The sequence below is a fragment of the Branchiostoma belcheri genome, unplaced genomic scaffold, assembly GCF_001625305.1.
Source record: "Branchiostoma belcheri isolate BF01 breed outbred unplaced genomic scaffold, Haploidv18h27 scaffold309, whole genome shotgun sequence".
NCBI lineage: Eukaryota > Metazoa > Chordata > Leptocardii > Amphioxiformes > Branchiostomatidae > Branchiostoma > Branchiostoma belcheri.
Genome location: NW_017803920.1, coordinates 22782 through 42784, shown reverse-complemented (window position 1 = coordinate 42784; position 20003 = coordinate 22782). Strand labels below are relative to the sequence as shown.

At 45.5% G+C, this 20003-nt stretch overlaps 2 protein-coding genes across 2 annotated transcripts in view; both read right to left on the bottom strand.

Annotated features, from left to right (window-relative positions):
* Positions 1-12047: 12047 nt before the first annotated feature.
* On the bottom strand, positions 12048-14391 carry LOC109474404 (translation initiation factor IF-2-like). The gene is made up of 3 exons (XM_019774700.1): positions 14352-14391; positions 12447-13862; positions 12048-12160 (listed from the first exon to the last, which is right to left on the bottom strand). The coding sequence occupies exons 1-3, from the start codon at positions 14389-14391 to the stop codon at positions 12048-12050; spliced, it is 1569 nt and encodes a 522-aa protein (XP_019630259.1).
* A 3758-nt stretch (positions 14392-18149) lies between these two features.
* Positions 18150-20003, bottom strand: part of LOC109474409 (F-box/LRR-repeat protein 13-like) — a 22549-nt gene continuing 20695 nt past the window's right edge. The window contains exons 22-23 of the mRNA XM_019774705.1: positions 19760-19840; positions 18150-18832 (exon numbers count right to left, since the gene is read on the bottom strand). Coding sequence (XP_019630264.1) covers positions 18742-18832; positions 19760-19840 — 172 coding nt within the window. The 3' untranslated portion in view covers positions 18150-18741. The remainder of the gene's footprint in view (positions 18833-19759; positions 19841-20003) is intronic.

Below are 20003 nucleotides of genomic sequence, written 5' to 3'. Positions count from 1 at the left end.
CTTTGGAACGCAAACTAGCAGTGATCAAAACTCTCTTCCATCGTGCAGACAACATTGTCACTTCAGACCAAGCCAAAACGGACGAACAAAGACACCTCCGAGGTGCCCTGGCTAAATGTGGCTACCAAAACTGGACTTTCAACAAAGCGCTCAAACCTTCAGATCAGTCTAAGAAAGCCCAGAAGTGCAAACCATTGACCAACAAAAACAAGGCCAACATCACTATTCCGTATGTCCAAGGAGTATCTGAGAAACTCCGACGGATCTTCCAAAACTTCAACATAGCCACTAACTTCAAACCTCACTCAACCCTCAGACAAAGACTGGTACACCCTAAGGACCGACCTCACAAGGGTACCAAGGCGAATGTTATTTACAGACTCAAATGTGAGGAGCCCAATTGTAACAACACCTACATCGGAGAGACAAGTCGACCGCTTAAAGTAAGGTACAAAGAACATTGCCGACCTAGTGCCAACGGCTACTCCTCAGCTATTTTCCACCACCTACAACACAACCAGGGTCACTCTTTCAAACTCGAGTCCACGGATGTCTTAGACCGTGAAACACGCTGGTGGGAACGGGGTGTTAAAGAGGCAATATATGAAAGAATGTACAACCCCACCCTCAACAGGGAAGGGGGGCTACGGGTCGATCTTTCCGGCACTTGGGATTTGGCACTCCCAGCCCCGAGGACAGACAACACTTAAGCTCCTGTCCTGTATAACAGGAGCTTTCAGACTAATTTGCATCATCTTGTCTTGACTTGTCTGACTTTTGTTCCTTTTTCGACTTCCAAAAATTTGTCTTCACTTTATTTGCATATCAATCAACAGGTTGTGTATATAAATCTGCTTTCCCCTCTGGTCTCTCAGTCACTGACGAAAGCTAGTGGATACTAGCTGAAACGTCTGACGTTTTCAAAATCATATCCAGTTGCTTGAGTAACTGTTTTTTGGCATAAGTTGTTAAGTTTAATTCTATACCTATCTATTTTACTATGCTACTTATTGTTACCTATTTGCGATACAATTTACCCTGTACAATTGTCGTGCAATTAAGTTCTTCTAAATAAAGGTCCAAGATTTTTCTTTGAAGGTGGACGGTTCGTATCACTAGGGGCTGGAATAGTAGAAAAACTGCTCAATTTGTCAGAATAAACATTTTAAATCCTCTCCAAAACACTCTAAAATCCTTTACAAGCTACAATCCCTGAAAGAAAAAAAAACTGAGTAACATTACGGGTAACAGCCCGATTCAAAGGCGTGAGAAATGTCAAAGTTGGTGACTGGCAGGGAGCCACAGGCTTTTATGAACCTAACGTCAGCCGTAAGTGCTGTTGGAAAATGTCGTCTTATAGACCTATTATAAGCTTAAACTTCCACACAAATTAGGTATGCGGTTTTCAAACTCATATTACGGTCCTTAAAAAGACGTCGAAATAGGGGCATTGTATACTCAAAGTGGCTACTTTGACTGCAGGAGAAATTTGGGAGAAGCAATGTCATGACCTATATCATCAGTAATGCTATAGGAGCTCAGTTGTCATGGCAACCTGAAACCACTTTGTGATCGAACATAAACAATCAAAATTGGACTGGAAATAGAATTACAACTAACACGTCGGTGGATTAAAAAGCCTGATCCCAGCCTGATCAATGGCCATAAGGTCGTTGACCTACATACGGCCTGCACACGGTGACGTAGCAATCCTACAGAGATCGTAGGTTGTAAGCACGTACAACTCACTTACCACTTGCGCAACGAAGGATGCACGCAACCGCTCATGGCCAGGCGTGGCGTGCAAACCACGTACTTACACCTTGCGCAACCGTGTACCGTGCGAGTGACGTACTCCCTCGGCCGGTCACCCTACGTTTTCAGAGAAACGTAGCAGACGTGTCATCCAAAAAAACGTACGGACAATAAGCACGCACGGCGGGTTGTGACCGAGGCTTATTAAAATAAAGCGAGAATAATTTGCCATGCAGGGGACATTGGGCACCATAAAGTTTCCCATGAGAAACGTTGCCCCTGTCTTCGCTCACTCCCCTGGCCAATTGCTGACCCTACCCCTTGCACGATATATAGTTATAGCTAGCCTCGATGACCGTGACTTGTAACCATACTAGCCTGGGTACAATATGCATCCTGGTTAGTTTAGGGTCCGCACCCTCAGTCGTTGGTCATGCCCATAGCCCCCCCCCCCAAAGTTCAAAACTGTTTTTATCTAAATAACAGTCGAACCGCAAACCGCTAATAGCATCGGTTCCGCGCAGCTCTCTCTAAGATCTCGTTTAAATCTCGCGCTTCTTTCCAAGGTAATGTGATCCACGAGAATCCGCGAGAGTTTGCTACTGTTTACTGTTTCAATTGTAACTCCGCTTTGCGTACGTGTTTCCTTGTCATACGTTAATGTGAGATGTAAGAAGGGCCAGCGTCACGCTCAAGGTCGTAGATATACATTACTGGTGGTGTATGTTGGAGGAACGAGGTTTCAAAGTTGACCGTGTATGATGGAGATGATTCCACTCGAGATAGGTACCCTTTAGTTTTTTTTTGGGGGGGGGGGGCAAACCCGTTTGTCCTATTTCATCATCGATTTGGTGTGTTGTATAATAAACATCTACTTCATCTACCGTGTGTTGTTTCTTTTGGGATCCTGTAGTTGTTGCAATATAGTAACCGATAGTAAGTTGGGCTCATTCGGTCGAATTCTCAACGATTTTTGTTCGAATCGCAAGCTTTTGCAACTAGTTCTAACCAATACACCTGTAATGTAAGATATGGCTGAAATATAGTTATGTTGGCTTCACACCTGTGTACTTTGTTTTGAAGTTGGACAATGTGTATTGCAGCTCGACCTTGAGAAAAAGTGTAATTTCTTTACATTTTTTGCCTTTAAAAATGTTCTGTTAAAAGTTATATACAACAAAAATGAAAGTGAAAGAATAACGACCAAATAGTAAGCTTCAAAACGATACCCACTTTACGAATGAAAACAGAAGAGAAGGAATTTGGGCATGAACAAATACAACAACAGGTTGATTTTTCATGACCTAATTTTTGATGAAGAAATCGGACACTATGACCTGTTACTGTAAATATACAAACATCGGGCATATGTACTGACATTGGTATAGTTGCACATGAATCCCACTTTCTCTGGCGTCTTCATGATATAAGTCTGACTTGGAATGGGTTTCAGAAAGTCTGTGATGAAAAAACCCGATTCCTTCTTTTTATGAACTTTCGCAAACAGCGGTTGAAAGTTGCAACATTGTGAGATGACCCCCGCGGCGCGAAGAATGGAACGCGCTGCCTTGGTTCCATGGATCTAACGCAGGAGTTCGAAACCGATTGACTTCAAATTTGATGATTTTTGAATGGTCAGAACCTTGTATTAAATTCCTCTTTTTGTATATACTTGAATGTTATCATATCACTTATTAAATTGCATGTGGTAGCCACATTCATACAGTTTCTCATACCAAGAAACGAATTTTATGACATTACGCGAAATGTATCAAAATGTAGCGGAAACTCAGGATGGTGTGTTTGTAGCTTTCAACTGGGCTAAAATTTGACCACCGCGATGTGCGCATCGTCACAGTTTTTTTGGGGGCAAACCCGTTTGTCCTAACAATTTATCAATGTAAAGGCGAAGAAGTGGGCTATCACACTGTGGTATTAGCTAATGAGATCCAGTCGAACAGCAAAAAAGACAAGCACAAATAAACTGACCAAAAATTGCTAATGTTTGGAAGGCCGTAGCGCTCACTGTCATTTTGCAATGCACAAAATATCAACATGGTTGTACACGGCAAATTCTGCAGATATGAAAAAGTATAAACATTATGTAGGTCTGAGGTATTTTTGTTACAATATAGGCAGTTGTTTACACCCATGCAACGGGGTCAAATCGTGACACGGCTAATGCCGTATCTTAGAGAATAACGCGTTCTACGGTGACCTGCGGTTCGACTGATAAAGGTCCAAGATTTTTCTTTAAAGGTGGACGGTTCGTATCACCAGCGGGGCTGGAATAGTAGAAAAACTGCTCAATTTGTCAGAATAAACATTTTATATCCTCTCCAAAATCCTCCTAAAATCCTCTCAAAAATACCATTTAAGAGGGTTCAATTTTTAAAATGTTCCAGGGGAGCATGCCCTTGGACCCCCCTACTGAACCTACAGCGCTCGCTGGTCCCTTTTACTGTGGGAAGACCCTCCGCTCAAAATCCTGGCTACGGGCATGCTGGTGTAGCAAGGACGTTCTACAGGAATAGAACGTCCTTGGTTGTAGCGACTGTGGGAGCGGACGCAAACTAGCCAGGATGGTACCAGGCTATGACCATACGACTTCAGTTGTCGTTTCTTTACTGCTCGTATATAGGGGTTCTTTGTGTGGACCTGTTTTGTTTGACTTTGTTCCATACTTCATCATCAACAAAACCTACAATATCACTACGTCAGACAACGAGCACACGTACTGAGTGCGGGGGACGACATCAAAATATCAGGGAAGTAAGATAACATACCTCCACTGACGGGTACAGCCAAGAAGAGGATTGAAAGGCAGACAGCTGACAGTAGGGTGTCCATACGTAGCTGCTGTCTGTGTTGCAGGAGTGAAGACGAAGAAACTGAGTAACATAACGGGTAACAGCCCGATTCAAAGCCGTAAGAAATGTCAAAGTTGGTGACTGGCAGGGAGCCACAAGCGTTTATGAACCTAACGTCAGCCGTAAGTGCTGTTGGAAAATGTCGTCTTATATTATAAGCTTAAACTTCCACACAAATTAGGTATGCGGTTTTCAAACTCATATTACGGTCCTTAAAAAGACGTCCAAATAGGGGCATTGTATACTCAAAGTGGCTACTTTGACTGCAGGAGGGATTTGGGAGAAGCAATGTCATGACCTATGTCATCAGTAATGCTATAGGAGCTCAGTTGTCATGGCAACCTGAAACCACTTTGTGATCGAACATAAACAATCAAAATTGGACTGGAAATAGAATTACAACTAACACGTCGGTGGATTAAAAAAATGTCTGAAGAGTAAGCCCGCTGTGAATTAAAAAAATCGGAAATAGAGTCTGTAATCCAAGTGGTGCTGGTCTGGTTCTCGTGCGAAACTTACTTTAAATGTAACAATTACTAAGTGCCAGAGTTATCAACCAAGGAATGAGGTGTTCAAAAACGCGTTTTTCTAGAACTATCGTAGAGTTGAACTCGCTGTCACCAAGTACAGTAGGGGCATCATCACTAGATAGATTTAAACAACACTCACTGTTAGATGTACAAAGGAATATAAGGCCACACCAAGTAAATTTTATGGATGACGTCCTCGCGCTCATTGATTTTGGCCTGTTCCTAGAAAAAAAACAAGAAATTCCGCTTCCTGTAACTATGACCAAAGAGTCACGACAGTGCTGCAAATCGTTAGATTGACGTGAAACCCGTAACGCAAAATGGGTAAAGAGCACATGCTTTGTTTCTGCAGGCCTGCAAAAATGTGAAAGAAACAGGACAGGACGACAACTGCTGTTCCACCTGATTTATTGCTGTTTTGATGATGAATGAAAGACTTCTTGCTTGTTAATCTGTGTCACCTCATTCAATTTGTGTCCTAACATTTGTCGTCTCAGTATATTTCTAATCTAGGCATCTTGTTTTTAGGGCCCTTCTTTTTTTTTTTTCGCCCTCTCGCATTAGATATAGGGTCTCCAAAGGACGTCATCCATAAAATTTACTTGGTGTGGCCTAAGTACAAGTAAAGCTGTTACGCCAAGGGGCGGTTATACCGGCTATACGGATACAGAACGAACGGCGCATGTTTCAGCTTGACGAATAGGTGAGATAAAGGTATGCCAAAAAACAGTTACTCAAGCAACTGGATATGATTTTGCAAACGTCAGACGTTTCAGCTAGTATCCACTAGCTTTCGTCAGTGACTGAGAGACCAGAGGGGAAAGCAGGTTTATATACACAACCTGTTGATTGATATGCAAATAAAGTAAAGACAAATTTTTGGAAGTCGAAAAAGGAACAAAAGTCAGACAAGTCAAGACAAGATGATGCAAATTAGTCTGAAAGCTCCTGTTATACAGGACAGGAGCTTAAGTGTTGTCTGCCCTCGGGGCTGGGAGTGCCAAATCCCAAGTGCCGGAAAGATCGACCCGTAGCCCCCCTTCCCTGTTGAGGGTGGGGTTGTACATTCTGACGAAAGCTAGTGGATACTAGCTGAAACGTCTGACGTTTTCAAAATCATATCCAGTTGCTTGAGTAACTGTTTTTTGGCATATCGTATTACCTGGATGTCTAACCTTCATCGAGATAAAGGTATGCTTGAGTGCGGATTGTCTTCAGTCGTGTCAACGGAGGACAGGACTGTTTCATTGAGCATGAGTGTGGATGGTGTTCAGCACCAAGGACAGGTGTGCTTGTGTCCCGTCTTAGTTTATGGAAAGGAAAGAAAAGCTGAGTGGGGTCGTGTGGCGTAGCGGCAGAGTGCTCGACTCGGAATCAAGAGGTCCCGGGTTCGAGTCCTGACATGCCACCGATCTTGTGCCCTTGGGAGAGGCACTTTTCACGACTTTGCTCAGGTGAAAATGAATATTGTATTGTCCCCCTGTGTTGGCGGCATTAATACAAGTTGAAAAAACTTGGGTGAGCCGTCACCACGTCTTGTGATTAACGGGAGGGGTCCTAATTCCGACCCATGTTCCATGCAAACGCACATAACTTTGGCTATAGTTTATCTGACCAAAAACCCGCGCAACATGAGCAATAATATTGACAGATAAAGTTCACAACCGTTACGATAAAAGCTGTACAGCTGTGTATTTCACTTCAGTGTAGCGCCTTGCACCTAAGCATATTATGGTTCACGAAACGTACGGCAGGTTTTTGGTCATTTTGCCGGTGGAACGTTTTATCGCAATAGGGGTGCCCTACTGTTTAACACACAGGTCGATCTGAGAAGAGCGTTTAGAAATTATAATACACGAATTATGACTAATTAAAAACAATCTACAAATGCTTTTCTGTCCCAAACAAATCCTCTTTTTACGATTACGCGACCTGCTCCAAAGCGGCTGTTTCAAAAGCAAAACCCGCATTTTTGACACGCTCGTCAACCCCCGAAGAAGCGTCGAATTCAAACAGATTTTTCACTCATCTGTTGTCGAAGTGTAGGAACTAAAACAAACTTTGTGAGATTACCGATATCAACACAAAAACTTTGTCCATTCTTGTGGTTATTTTTAGGCACGTGCTCCCATGTTGGCCATGCATAACGCCGCAGCAAGGATTTTTCACAATAGTATGGAATTAGGCGTAGGTCGGAATTAGGGCACCCCACGTTAGATGCTGGAATATAAAAAAAAGCTGAGATTTAAATTTGTAAGATAAAACCACAATAACACCATTGCTGTTTTCGGGATTGCGTGAGTGGGAAGCATTGGCCTGATGTTAATTCAATTTGTCTGACTTAATTTTGCTAGCACGCTCATAGTTAACAGGTGTAACCTGTGCGTGAGACATGCCGTTCGAAGATACAACCAAAGCGTACCAAACGAAAAATTTCAGACAAAATTTACGCCCTGTCCTCTGCTAAAATCCCCCTCGTATGTCTAGTTTCAGAATGGAACATTCCTAGGGGAATCCCCCTTCCCAGATACCCACTCGTGGTACAAACGGCCACACCCCAGGAAATTCCGCTTTCGAAATGTTTTGCGGACTCGCCAACTCTCAGTTTTTCACCCAGACCTGACGTGATCTAATGCGAATTCTACCCGAACCAGGCCTCAGTGTTCTTCACTCTTAGCGGTACAGAAAGAAACGCAGTCCTGACAAGCCCGAACAGGTGTTCACGACCGACGCCATAATTTTTCAATGTACGCGACAAAAATGTAACAATTGAAATCTTGTGTCCAACTTAAAAAAGACTGTTGTCGATGTGTATAATGTCCATCCACGATTGAAAGTCAGCGTTGAATATAAAAGCGTTGTTAGGAGAGCTTTAAAATTTGTTTGTATAGCGTTACTGAACAGGTGTTCCTCTTTAAACATAAGGTGAGGGTGGCGACCAGTCGCAGCAAGTAAGTTCAAATACATAAAACTAAATCTAACGGAAACCGTTGAAGAGATAGGTACCTTTCTGTCTTTGTACGCATTAAATGTGGACAGGCTGAGCTACAATTTGTAATTTTACTTTTTATGGCTTCACCACAAAGTGGTGAAGACATATTGTGTTCCCTCATGTTTCTTCTTCTTCTCCTCCTCCTGCCATTTCTTTAAAGGGATTCAACTCAGCCGTTTTTCAGCCAAATGACCTGAAATTTGGCATGAGGGTAGAGTGGGCAAATACCCCCAGACGTTTTTTTCATTTTTTTGAAAAATTGTTTTATTTGGTTTTTTGGCCATTTTCAGGCAAAAAATATACATTTTGGGATCTGGAGCCCTGGTACTAAAACCAAATGACCTGAAATTTGGTATGGGGATACGTTGGACATATGTCTGCAAAACCTAATTCAAGCTTTTGACATACACCACTTTAAAATTGTGAAAAATAGGGCTTTTTGGCTATTTTTGGACCAAAAATGTACATTTTTGGCTCCTGTGCCCAAATATTAAATCCAAATGACCTGATAATCGGTATGGGGATACCTTGGACACATGTCCAAAGAATGTCATTCACGCTTTTGATATACACCACTTTAAAATTATGTAAAATAGGGCTTTTTGGCTATTTCCGGCATTGGAAGATTCCATTGCTGCATGGGGGTATAGACTATTGGCAGCCATCGTGGTGTAACAACAGTCTTTTCGCTGCTTCCCAAGTATTGTCGAGGTCTAGGGCGGATTACCGTCAATCCTAGGTCTTAAACACTAAACGTACTCTCACTACGTTAGCTGAACCAGACGGATCGACACGAGCCACGGGATACGATCGCACCACCGGAAGTTTATTCATTCAATTCCGAACCTAATACAAAGTCAGGCAAGTCAGACACAAGCCAGGGGAAAGCAGGTTCTAACGGTTCTATAAGTATATATAACAGTGGCGATACAGTATAATCAACTACATGTGGAAAAGGACTAACTGGACATCACGGAAGAGCTACAAGAGTACATGAACACTACACATTAATTAAAACCCTGACTAAAGCACAACACAAATGTTACCTAGAAAGTTATTACATACCTAGTCAGAAGTGACGGGAGGCTCCGATCTACAAAGGTAAGTAGACCCGCTAATCTAGACTCATGGAACCATTATAAGCTACTAACTCCTGGCCGGAGTAGACGGACGCTTCGGACCCGGGTGACCGGACGACGCCTTGGTCTCTCTCTCTTCTCTCTCTCGACTTGACTCGACTCCCCGAAGATCGGAGAGACCAAGCTATACATCCAAGATCTTTACATGATTGACAGTAGGTGATCAGTTGAAAGCTTACTCCTGATTGGTTGGAAGTAAATGCAAATGACCCAAACCGGTTCTAGCCGGCGGGCTACCTCGCAGAAAGTGGTTCTCAAACCTACAGAGGATACTGGAAGTCAAGAGTTAACTGGGTCAGCATCCGGGGTCTCCAGGCCCTGAGATTGTACTGTTACAACTATCCCCCCCTCAACGCAAAGAGGCGTCCTCGCCTCCAAAAGTACGACCGGTTTACAGAAAAAAACTACTACTAAGTATATACTCATAACAGTGGGTAAATATACAGTGAACGCGGAGAACACTGGTAACTACTTACTACACGTTCTGTAAGCGAAAGCATAAGTATGAACAAAGGGTTTAAAAAAAATTAAAAATAATAAGTCGACTTTCAACAACAAGAGATACCTATGTAGGTAACGACAATTAAACATTACAAAACAACCTTTCATACCACGACGTAAAGATAATACAAGGATACAGACAGTGACAGATAAAATACGGATTAACGGTACTAAACAAAGACGTTTACAATACAAACCGGTTTACGAATAGCGGCAACCAATCTAGCTTACAAAGGCAGTGCACAGTGCCCAATAACAACTCGAGATACATAAAAAAAATACATAGAAAAAAAAATGGCATCACTTATCCTTATTCTACTACCATAACGGCCATGACCATGTAAGAGGCGTGCCAGCGACGGCTGGAGAGAAGGATTCGCTCCAGGCCGGACGCTGCTTTGGTTGCCCCGGATTACAGAGAAGAGGGTAGGGGGGACTAGCAGTGAAAAAACACGCGGCTCCTCAAAAGGGAAGCAAGGTCAACCCCCAGCTACATCTCGAAATCTTCAGTACTTGGCAAGGCTCGTTCTTATCAACTAAAATCATAGACCGCCCGTATCCTCAACTTTGGGATCAGCCACGCGTCTATTTCCTAACTACTAAAAACCATAGACCGCCCGTATCCTCACTTTGGGATCAGCCACGCGTCTATTTCCTAACTACTGAAAATCATAGACCGCCCGTATCCTCACTTTGGGATCAGCCACGCGTCTATTTCCTAACTACTGAAAATCATAGACCGCCCGTATCCCTTCTTGGGATCAGCCACGCGTCTATTTCCTAACTACTGAAAACCATAGACCGCCCGTATCCTCACTTTGGGATCAGCCACGCGTCTATTTCCTAACTACTGAAAATCATAGACCGCCCGTATCCCTTCTTGGGATCAGCCACGCGTCTATTTCCTAACTACTAAAAACCATAGACCGCCCGTATCCCTTCTTGGGATCAGCCACGCGTCTATTTCCTAACTACTAAAAACCACAGACCGCCCGTATCCTCACTTTGGGATCAGCCACGCGTCTATAACATAACATGAGATGAATTGAGATGGCTTATACTAGTTAGTGTGAACAATTTTGTTATTTTGTGTGATATGATTTGGACGTCCGAAAGTCTAGAACGGGTCTCACCGGGGGCACGGAAAACCCCGGAAATTTACACCGAAACATCGCGGTGCAGCAGAGGCCGCACGGAGGCCAAACTTAAGTGGTGAAGGAGAGCGGTCCCTGTGTGACAGCCATGAGCTGACGTTGCTACCGTGCGACAGCGTTTTGGCTGTCGAAGAAAGCGCATTGCAACTTGCGCAACGTCACGTCGGTTCAAAGAAAAGGAGGGGGAGGTAGAAATTTGGCCACCTCCCCACAGAACAGTCGCAATCCTCATAACAGATGACCCACGGGAGTGGTCGCGTTCTTCCACACCCGATTAAGGGCATTTCTCTGGCTCGTGGGGACCCCTAGGTCCGTTGGACCGACCGGTTAAAGGCATTTCCCCACAAGGTTCGGAAAGGACTGTTTGTGACGTGAAAGACGGACGTGGGGGAAGTCCCCAATTTGTCGTCCGTAGCAATTAGTGCATCCTGACGGGACCCCGAGGTTGTCGGTGTCCACGGTGCCCACCGGAGTGGCTTTTAACACCATTGTTGGAAGAAGGATGCCTTGTGAGTAAGGGCGAACGGCCCTGAACGGTGCAACGCGGGGAGCCCTAAAAGCCTCACCACAAAAGACAATTTTGGACCTCAAGGAGGCGAAATGTTACGATGTGCGGTGACATCTAGGTGACACCAATTTCAGAAGGGTGAGTACCCGGAACGGGACAACAGGCGTCCAACGAAATTTAGACCTCGGTGACCGGCTATCTCCGAGCCGCATCCATCGAGAACCAGAGACCGACCGCATCCACTCTTTGGGATCAGCCGCGCCTCTGCGACAACAATAACGTTAAAAGAGAAAAAAAAAAAAAGGATGACGAATCATCTGTTCCTTTTTCGGCATGGAACTCGTGCCCTTAACTACTTAACTGACGAAAACGTCGGTTCCAATTTTGGCATGGAACTCGTGCCCTTAACTAACTAGCTAACTGACGGAAAACGTCGGTTCCACTTTTGGCGTGGAACTCGTGCTCTACTTATTTGGATGACCAGGATGACAAGGTCATCAGGTTTCACTTTCGCGGAAACCTACCGTACGAAAACGGTGTCGTTCGAGACCGTACAGATGTGACACGTTCATGGAAGAGAGCCGAATGGAAAAAAAGGTCAAGAAATGGACACCGGGAACTTAGGAGGAAACGGAGCCAGCCGAGCTGAAAGTCGCGTGGGTGGGGGGTCGAACCTGAATTTGTTTCTGGGCGATTGAGACTGTCGAGAACCTGAATGGCAACCTGAACATGGTCATGTTCGCTACTGACTAATCACTATCACTACTACCACTACCAGTCAATGAATAGTCCCCATGACATACAAAGTCTGTTAGGTGCCTAGGGCGTGTTCGACGACGCTGAGGTCTTGCCAGACGCGGTTCAGGTGTTGAAGATGGTGTAGGCGCAGATCTTCCGGGGGCAGGCATAGAAATGTCCGAAAGCCCCTCACACTTCTCGATACGTACGGCCGGTTTACACGAGTCCGACGGCCGAGAATACTGTGACGAAACCAAACTATCATTGTCCGAAGGTTCGTCAATGGTACTCTGGGTGTTACGCGGTTTGAACGACGGATCGGGAACCCCCTCGCGAGTTGACGCAGAAACGGAATCGTCGTCTCCCCCAGGGACAGGAACTGCTGATCCTCCGGCGAGGACAGGAACGGACTGCTCGTCTCCCCCAGGGACAGGAACTGCTGACCCTCCGGCGAGGACTGGGATGGACTGCTCGTCTCCCCCAGGGACAGGAACTGCTGATCCCCCGGCGAGGACTGGGATGGACTGCTCGTCTCCCCCAGGGACAGGAACTGCTGACCCTCCGGCGAGGACTGGGATGGACTGCTCGTCTCCCCCAGGGACAGGAACTGCTGACCCTCCGGCGAGGACTGGGATGGACTGCTCGTCTCCCCCAGGGACAGGAACTGCTGATCCTCCGGCGAGGACAGGAACGGACTGCTCGTCTCCCCCAGGGACAGGAACTGCTGACCCTCCGGCGAGGACTGGGATGGACTGCTCGTCTCCCCCAGGGACAGGAACTGCTGACCCTCCGGTCTGGGCAGGGTTGGACTGCTCAGCTCTGGCGTGGCCACGAACACACCGGGTAGGTGTTCCTAATAGAAAGGGGAGAGAAGGGACAGGAGCTGCCGGTCCCCTGGTGCGGACAGGGACGGGTTCGTCATCTCCCTCAGGGACAGGAACTGCTGACCCTCTGGCGGGAACTGGGATGGACTGCTCGTCACCCCGAGGGACAGGAACTGCTGACCCTCCGGTCCGGGCCGGGTTGGACTGCTCAGCTCCGGCGTGGTCTCGGGCTGTTGACTCACTGGTGCCAACGGTTACGGCCCGCTTGGATCCTTCACGTGCAGGACCCGCTGGAACTGGCTCGGATGGCGTACCTGAGGAAGGGGGAAGAATAACACTGCCCGGACGTGGGCCTCCTGGAGGCGGTGATGACCGCGGTGCCTGTCGGTCGTGTTGGTAGGGAGACGTCCGCCCCTGTGTTGGATTCGACGGTGTGGCATCACCGTCATGCGACTGGTCGTCGCGGTTATTGGTCTGGCCCTGTCTCGCTGACCCTGAAACAGAAGAACTGGGGGTGCCCCGGGGATTTCCCAGGGCGGTTAAGGGGACCCTTGGCGGGTCCCGAGCCGCCGGGGCGGCCGGAGTGGTGGCGGCCACAGGTCTTGGCCTTGGAGCCCTAGGCCGACGGTTAGCTGGTCGACGACGACGTGGACCCGGAACGTAATCCGGGTCCGCTTGTTGGGGGAAATAGTGGGTTAGCAGTTCAAAATTCAAAATCTTAGAATCCCTAGGCCCCGGGTGTTTAGGAGTTAGAACACCGACAATGTACTCTTCAGACAAAGACTTCTCTCCGGCGCTCTTATTTGCTAATTCATTTTTGAGTGACAGTATGGGGGTGGGACGGAGTGGCCCTGGTTTTATTGATGCAAGGAGTTGACACAAATGCTGAAATTTCAGCCTTGATAGGAGGAAAGAACTGAGGTGGTCTGGGGGTCTGTACCCAGTACATTTAGTGGGTTGACGCTGTCAGTTGTTTCTTCAGGGGGCGGAAAAGAGTCAACCTATTTAGTAAGGAAGTCAGAAGCGCCCCGGGTGATGGACAGCGGAATGAGTAAACGGTTGTAATGGACCGAGTCAGCGGAATAACGACGTGGGTACGCGTAACAGGATATGGGCAAGGGAGGGACACACGTGGATCAGCAGAAGTATAGGGTGGAGGGAAGGATAATTGGCAGGTGACATTGATGGGTGACAAGCGTGAATTAGAGACGGCCGAAAGTTAGAAGGACCAGACGAGGTGGAACGGGTGAGCAATGCGAGGGAGGAGGTAGGAAGCGCACGCACCGGGTCCCCGGGGAGGGCGGGCCCCGGTGAAACAAAGGTGCACCTCAGAGACGAACGTGGGAAGAGGCTGGGAAGTAGGCCTAGCCACGGCGGCATTGTCAGTCACAGAACACGCCAGGACTATGGGGAAGGGGAACAGATGGTTTTCAGGAGGCTGGCCGGAAGGTGACGGACACTCGAGACGGCGGCATAGACGTCCCTGCACAATCCCGATTAGTTACGTCCCAGAACTGTCTAAAACCATTGACAGAACCAGGGAATTTACTCAAAGCCAGGTAGTAGACAGGCAGGATGGGAAAACAACCACGAAACACAACGGACCAGAATATCATCACTGAAAAGTTTACGCTATGGGAGCACAAGTACACTAGTACACTATATAGCTAGTGATACAACTCACACAAAACCATTAAAACTGAATATCTGCGCACCGGATTACGTTAGTATCACAACTGAACCAAAGTACACAAGAAAACACCCTGATCATTATAAGGATAAAGGACAGTAACGTTTCAGTCACCGGGTGGGCCCCTGACGACACGGAAACTGTGGCAATTTGACACATGAGGCCGCCCAAGGATTTGCAAAGACCATGAAAACACATACGTACAGGGAACAACTGTCCGGACTGAAACCGGAGATTTCTGACGAGATAGGAAAAAAAATCATGAAAGAATAACATCTGCGGGAACGACAGAGAGCCACCTCGGCTTCGCCTTGAACTGGCAAAGTTCAGATCTATACATATAACAAGGCAAGAACGAAACGAAAACAATTATTAACGGGCCCCTCGGCGACACCGGACGACGCTAGCAGGTCCAACAAGACGGACAAGGCAATTTACACAGAGCATTTGTCCACCGCAAAAGTTCATATCAAGACCAAACTACACCAAAACGGAACGTAAATTAGAAGAATGTCTGACGGGGCCCCTCGGCCGCACACGGCGACGCTAGCCGGCCCAGCTGGCGGGACAAAGCATTCACAGAACACTACGACTGAGAAGTCTAGAACAAGACTGAAGTACGCGAGATGAAAACAAAACTAGGAGGAATAGCCGGACAAGACATTCACAGTACAATAATTTGTCATTTGCAAAATCCGGATACTTGTGCAAAAACATAAAATAGGAGGATTTTGTCACGACGTTGAGCTGGTCCAACGGGCGGAACAAGGCAAGCACAGCGCATTTTACAACTTCAAAAATGCAGAACAATATTTAAGCCTACAAAACAGGAACGTAAAATTATAGGGGGAATGTGTGTCGGGTCCGCTCAGCGACACACGACGGCGCTACCTGGCCCAACTGGCAGAACCAGGCATACACAGAACATAATTTTACAACTGCAAAAATTCGTATCAAAACTTGACACAAAAACGGAGCGTAACCCCATAAGACGAACAGTTGCAACGAATGGGAAGGGCAGGACGGAGTAAACGAACAACACACTGGCAGGAGAAATGTTACAATACTCAACCGAAGTCAACAGACAGGCAGGCAGAACTCAGAGAACAGGCAGCGAAAACAAGGAGGTGCGAGATGTTAGAAACACACAACCGCAAAAAGGAAGGAAGGGTAAAAATTGGAAAAATGCAAGTGAACAATGGAGTTACGGTACTGTAAGCGGGACGAATTACGAGGTCGAGAAGAAGGTACACGAGAACTTTGTACGAAGCGTCGGGCGGGGACGGAACAAGTTTGGATTGATGACCGAAGGGTGGGGGGCGGTTGGACGCTACGAAAAACAAACAATTTGGAGCCGGAGAGAGAGATCAAGACGTAGAACGTGTCCGAAGCAATTTGAACATAAATTCGGAACGGAATTCACAGTGGTTGGGTGTGGGAACCAAATTTGTAACAACAGTCTTTTCGCTGCTTCCCAAGTATTGTCGAGGTCTAGGGCGGATTACCGTCAATCCTAGGTCTTAAACACTAAACGTACTCTCACTACGTTAGCTGAACCAGATGGATCGACACGAGCCACGGGATACGATCGCACCACCGGAAGTTTATTCATTCAATTCCGAACCTAATACAAAGTCAGGCAAGTCAGACACAAGCCAGGGGAAAGCAGGTTCTAACGGTTCTATAAGTATATATAACAGTGGCGATACAGTATAATCAACTACATGTGGAAAAGGACTAACTGGACATCACGGAAGAGCTACAAGAGTACATGAACACTACACATTAATTAAAACCCTGACTAAAGCACAACACAAATGTTACCTAGAAAGTTATTACATACCTAGTCAGAAGTGACGGGAGGCTCCGATCTACAAAGGTAAGTAGACCCGCTAATCTAGACTCACGGAACCATTATAAGCTACTAACTCCTGGCCGGAGTAGACGGACGCTTCGGACCCGGGTGACCGGACGACGCCTTGGTCTCTCTCTCTTCTCTCTCTCGACTTGACTCGACTCCCCGAAGATCGGAGAGACCAAGCTATACATCCAAGATCTTTACATGATTGACAGTAGGTGATCAGTTGAAAGCTTACTCCTGATTGGTTGGAAGTAAATGCAAATGACCCAAACCGGTTCTAGCCGGCGGGCTACCTCGCAGAAAGTGGTTCTCAAACCTACAGAGGATACTGGAAGTCAAGAGTTAACTGGGTCAGCATCCGGGGTCTCCAGGCCCTGAGATTGTACTGTTACAGTGGGATAGATCCATTTTTGGTATGGGGGATGTGGTGAAGCCATCTGCTGCATTTGCTCCCAAGCAAATGTCGGCCTTTCTAGTTTGCTATTGTTTCTTTTTGTTTCCCAATCACTCAGGTTAACCTGTATAAGCACAGGCCCGTCATTTTCAGGCAGGGGAATTCCATGCCGGGTATGGAAACGATATGGCCCAGGATGCATGGTCTACATAAAACAACCGCACGATCGTGCCAAGGCACAATGCATTTGTATGTATGATTTAAAGAGCAGTAATGGCCGAATACTGTGCCCATTCTACGATGAGCTTCACCGCCTCTGGCGGGACCACGTTGGCATTCGGCCGAGGTACGCTGGGAGGGGGGAAGCAGCAAGCAGGTTCGTTGACCTCTGACATTAATAACACGCTTATCTTGCGTGTTTTGAATGTAGATTTGGCGCATCGTGATCGGGCACGGTTTGAAAGGAACGTGTGGCACGTGAACCAGACGTGAGGAATGCGCGCATGTCAGGCGGTTTCGTGTGAAGAAGGCCTATGTGTGCGGGCGTACGGGGGAAATTTGATGACTATGAGTTTAAAAGGGTGTAATTACTTGTACATGTATATTGTATTGAACAATGGTCCTCTCCCCAGTGTTTGTAAAGATGTGGAAGACGTATAATAAAGATATTCACATTCTCCTATATAATAATTAGTTTCTGTTGATCATGTACAACAGACGACCAATGTTGCCACTTTATTGTCCTTGTAAGATAGTCACAAGATTTTGAAATATACATACTGCAGGATTCAAGTTCAACACAATTTCTGACAAAACTGTCCAAACTTCATGGGAAACACTCCTCGTCTTATTCTTGGGTAAATAAGCAAGAGCAAGGGAGAGGCTCTTTAATCTACGATCATTATACAATTTACGATCACTACTTTTTCGGAGGAATGCGGACATTTTGCTTCATGATAGTGTCGATGTCTGATAGGAGGGTCTGCATGCTCTTTTCCGTAAGGCGTAGGCGGCCTCTTTATAATTTCCCGTAATTCGTAGGGAAGTCATTTTATTTACCGTTATTCGTAGTGAGGAGGCGAAAATTTAGCGTAAAACGTTGCCAGCCTTCCGGAAATTTAACGTAAAGCGTTGCGGGCCTCCATAAATTTAGCGTAAAGCGTAATCAGGACCCCCCATGCAGACCCTCTGATAGGTGTTGCTAGCCACACCGCTTCCCACAGTTAGCATATGATCTTTCAGCTCTTTCAGTAAACCTTTAACTCAGTTTGCATGTAGCTTTGAGGCAATATTTTTCTAAGTCAAGAATGCTATGAGCTCCTCCATGAAAAATGAATGGTCCCTTATATCAGAACTGTCATTTTGCAACATAGTACCAAGGACATTATAATGTCCTTGATAGTACTAAGTACTTGGACACATTTGCCGCAATGGTAACTTTTGTATGCAAATACAAAGTGAGACAGCATATTGTTTTTGGGCAAAAAAGTGCCTCATATCCACGTAGTACATATATAAAAGAAAGAAATAATCATCAATAAGCTTAAAAGTGTCAACATAGAATGCAACAGTCTAGTTCTAACACATGAAAATAAGGTTTACTTTACTTTTAAATTACTACCAAGTGAAAAAGGACTAAGTATATAAAAGGTAACTGAGGTCAAAGATGATCTCACAATTCATCTATACACGTCACTGTAGTGATATTTACATACAAGTCTGGTCAACAATTATAGAAGAACACACTGGTTGTACAGATGCAGGAGCCCGTTATGTTGGTGTCAACTACTTTTTGGAGTAGTTGAAGTAGGCAGGAACTTCATCTGTGCTGTACTCCACCTGCTCCACCTTACCTCGGATCTTATTGACTGCTGGTCTGTAGAGGAGACAGGAGTAAATTACGTTTAACTTAGTATGTACGTACATTTTTACATACATACATTTATGTCATACCTGGGCCGCATATTCTGCACAATTTCATGACCTCTGACCTCTCAGACATCTATTACAAAATTGTTTTTGGCTAATTGTATATTGTAACATTATTGATTGATGGTTGTATAGTGTAATATTGTTGTAATAATTGATGTAATAATTGATGTTTAAAATTGTTGTTAAGATAAGTTTTCCTGAAGCATAATGTCAATGATAGCAGTTGAAGTAAATGTAACTCAATAATAGTTGTATTTTCATGTTGTATAGGACTCCAGGAAGAATAGTGATGTACATATTATTAACTAATGGGAGATTCCTAAATAAAGAAACAAACATAACGAATACAAAATCCGGATGTTGGAATTGATGTTGTCGCATTTTTTGGGTTTAGGGACACCAAATTTTCGCTCATTTCGCATTGAAAGTCGTGATTTCTTGGGTGGGTATGACATATTAAATAAAATACAACACGGTGTATTCTGCATCACCATTGGACCCAGCCCTCCCGCCCTTGGACCCAGCCCTCCCGCGAGTCAGATCTCCCTCCGGCCTTCGGGCAATCCGACGCGCGGTCGGACTGGTACCTCGGGCGAAATGGAATACCCTGTGTTGTATTCTATATATACACATATACACACATGTATTTACATTGTATATACAAGAATTCCACGACCTCATACCTTTGCCAGATGATCATAATGGTAAGGTCCAAAAAGTGGTTAGTTATTCCAACCACTTTTGAGGTTTACGATCTGATAACCAATGGGAAATGGAGCCTTCTGATTGGTCAACGTCTTTCTCATAATAAGTGTTACCTAATTAGAATTATGATTACAATGGTGAAGTGATAATGCATGGATGTACTTACTTTGTGATGTTCTTGCAGTAGAGCATGGTCAGCATCTTTAGCTGCTTACAACCTTTTCTAAGATACTTCAATGACTTGTCACTGCAAATGAATTTTGTTACATATTAACTACCAGTTCATGTAAAACAACTTATAATTATAACAACAAAATACAAGCCAACCTTAATTCTGATGAAATACCAAGAGAGGGAGGGAGGAGGAGGGAGGAGGAGGAGGAGGAGGAGGAGGAGGAGGAGGAGGAGGA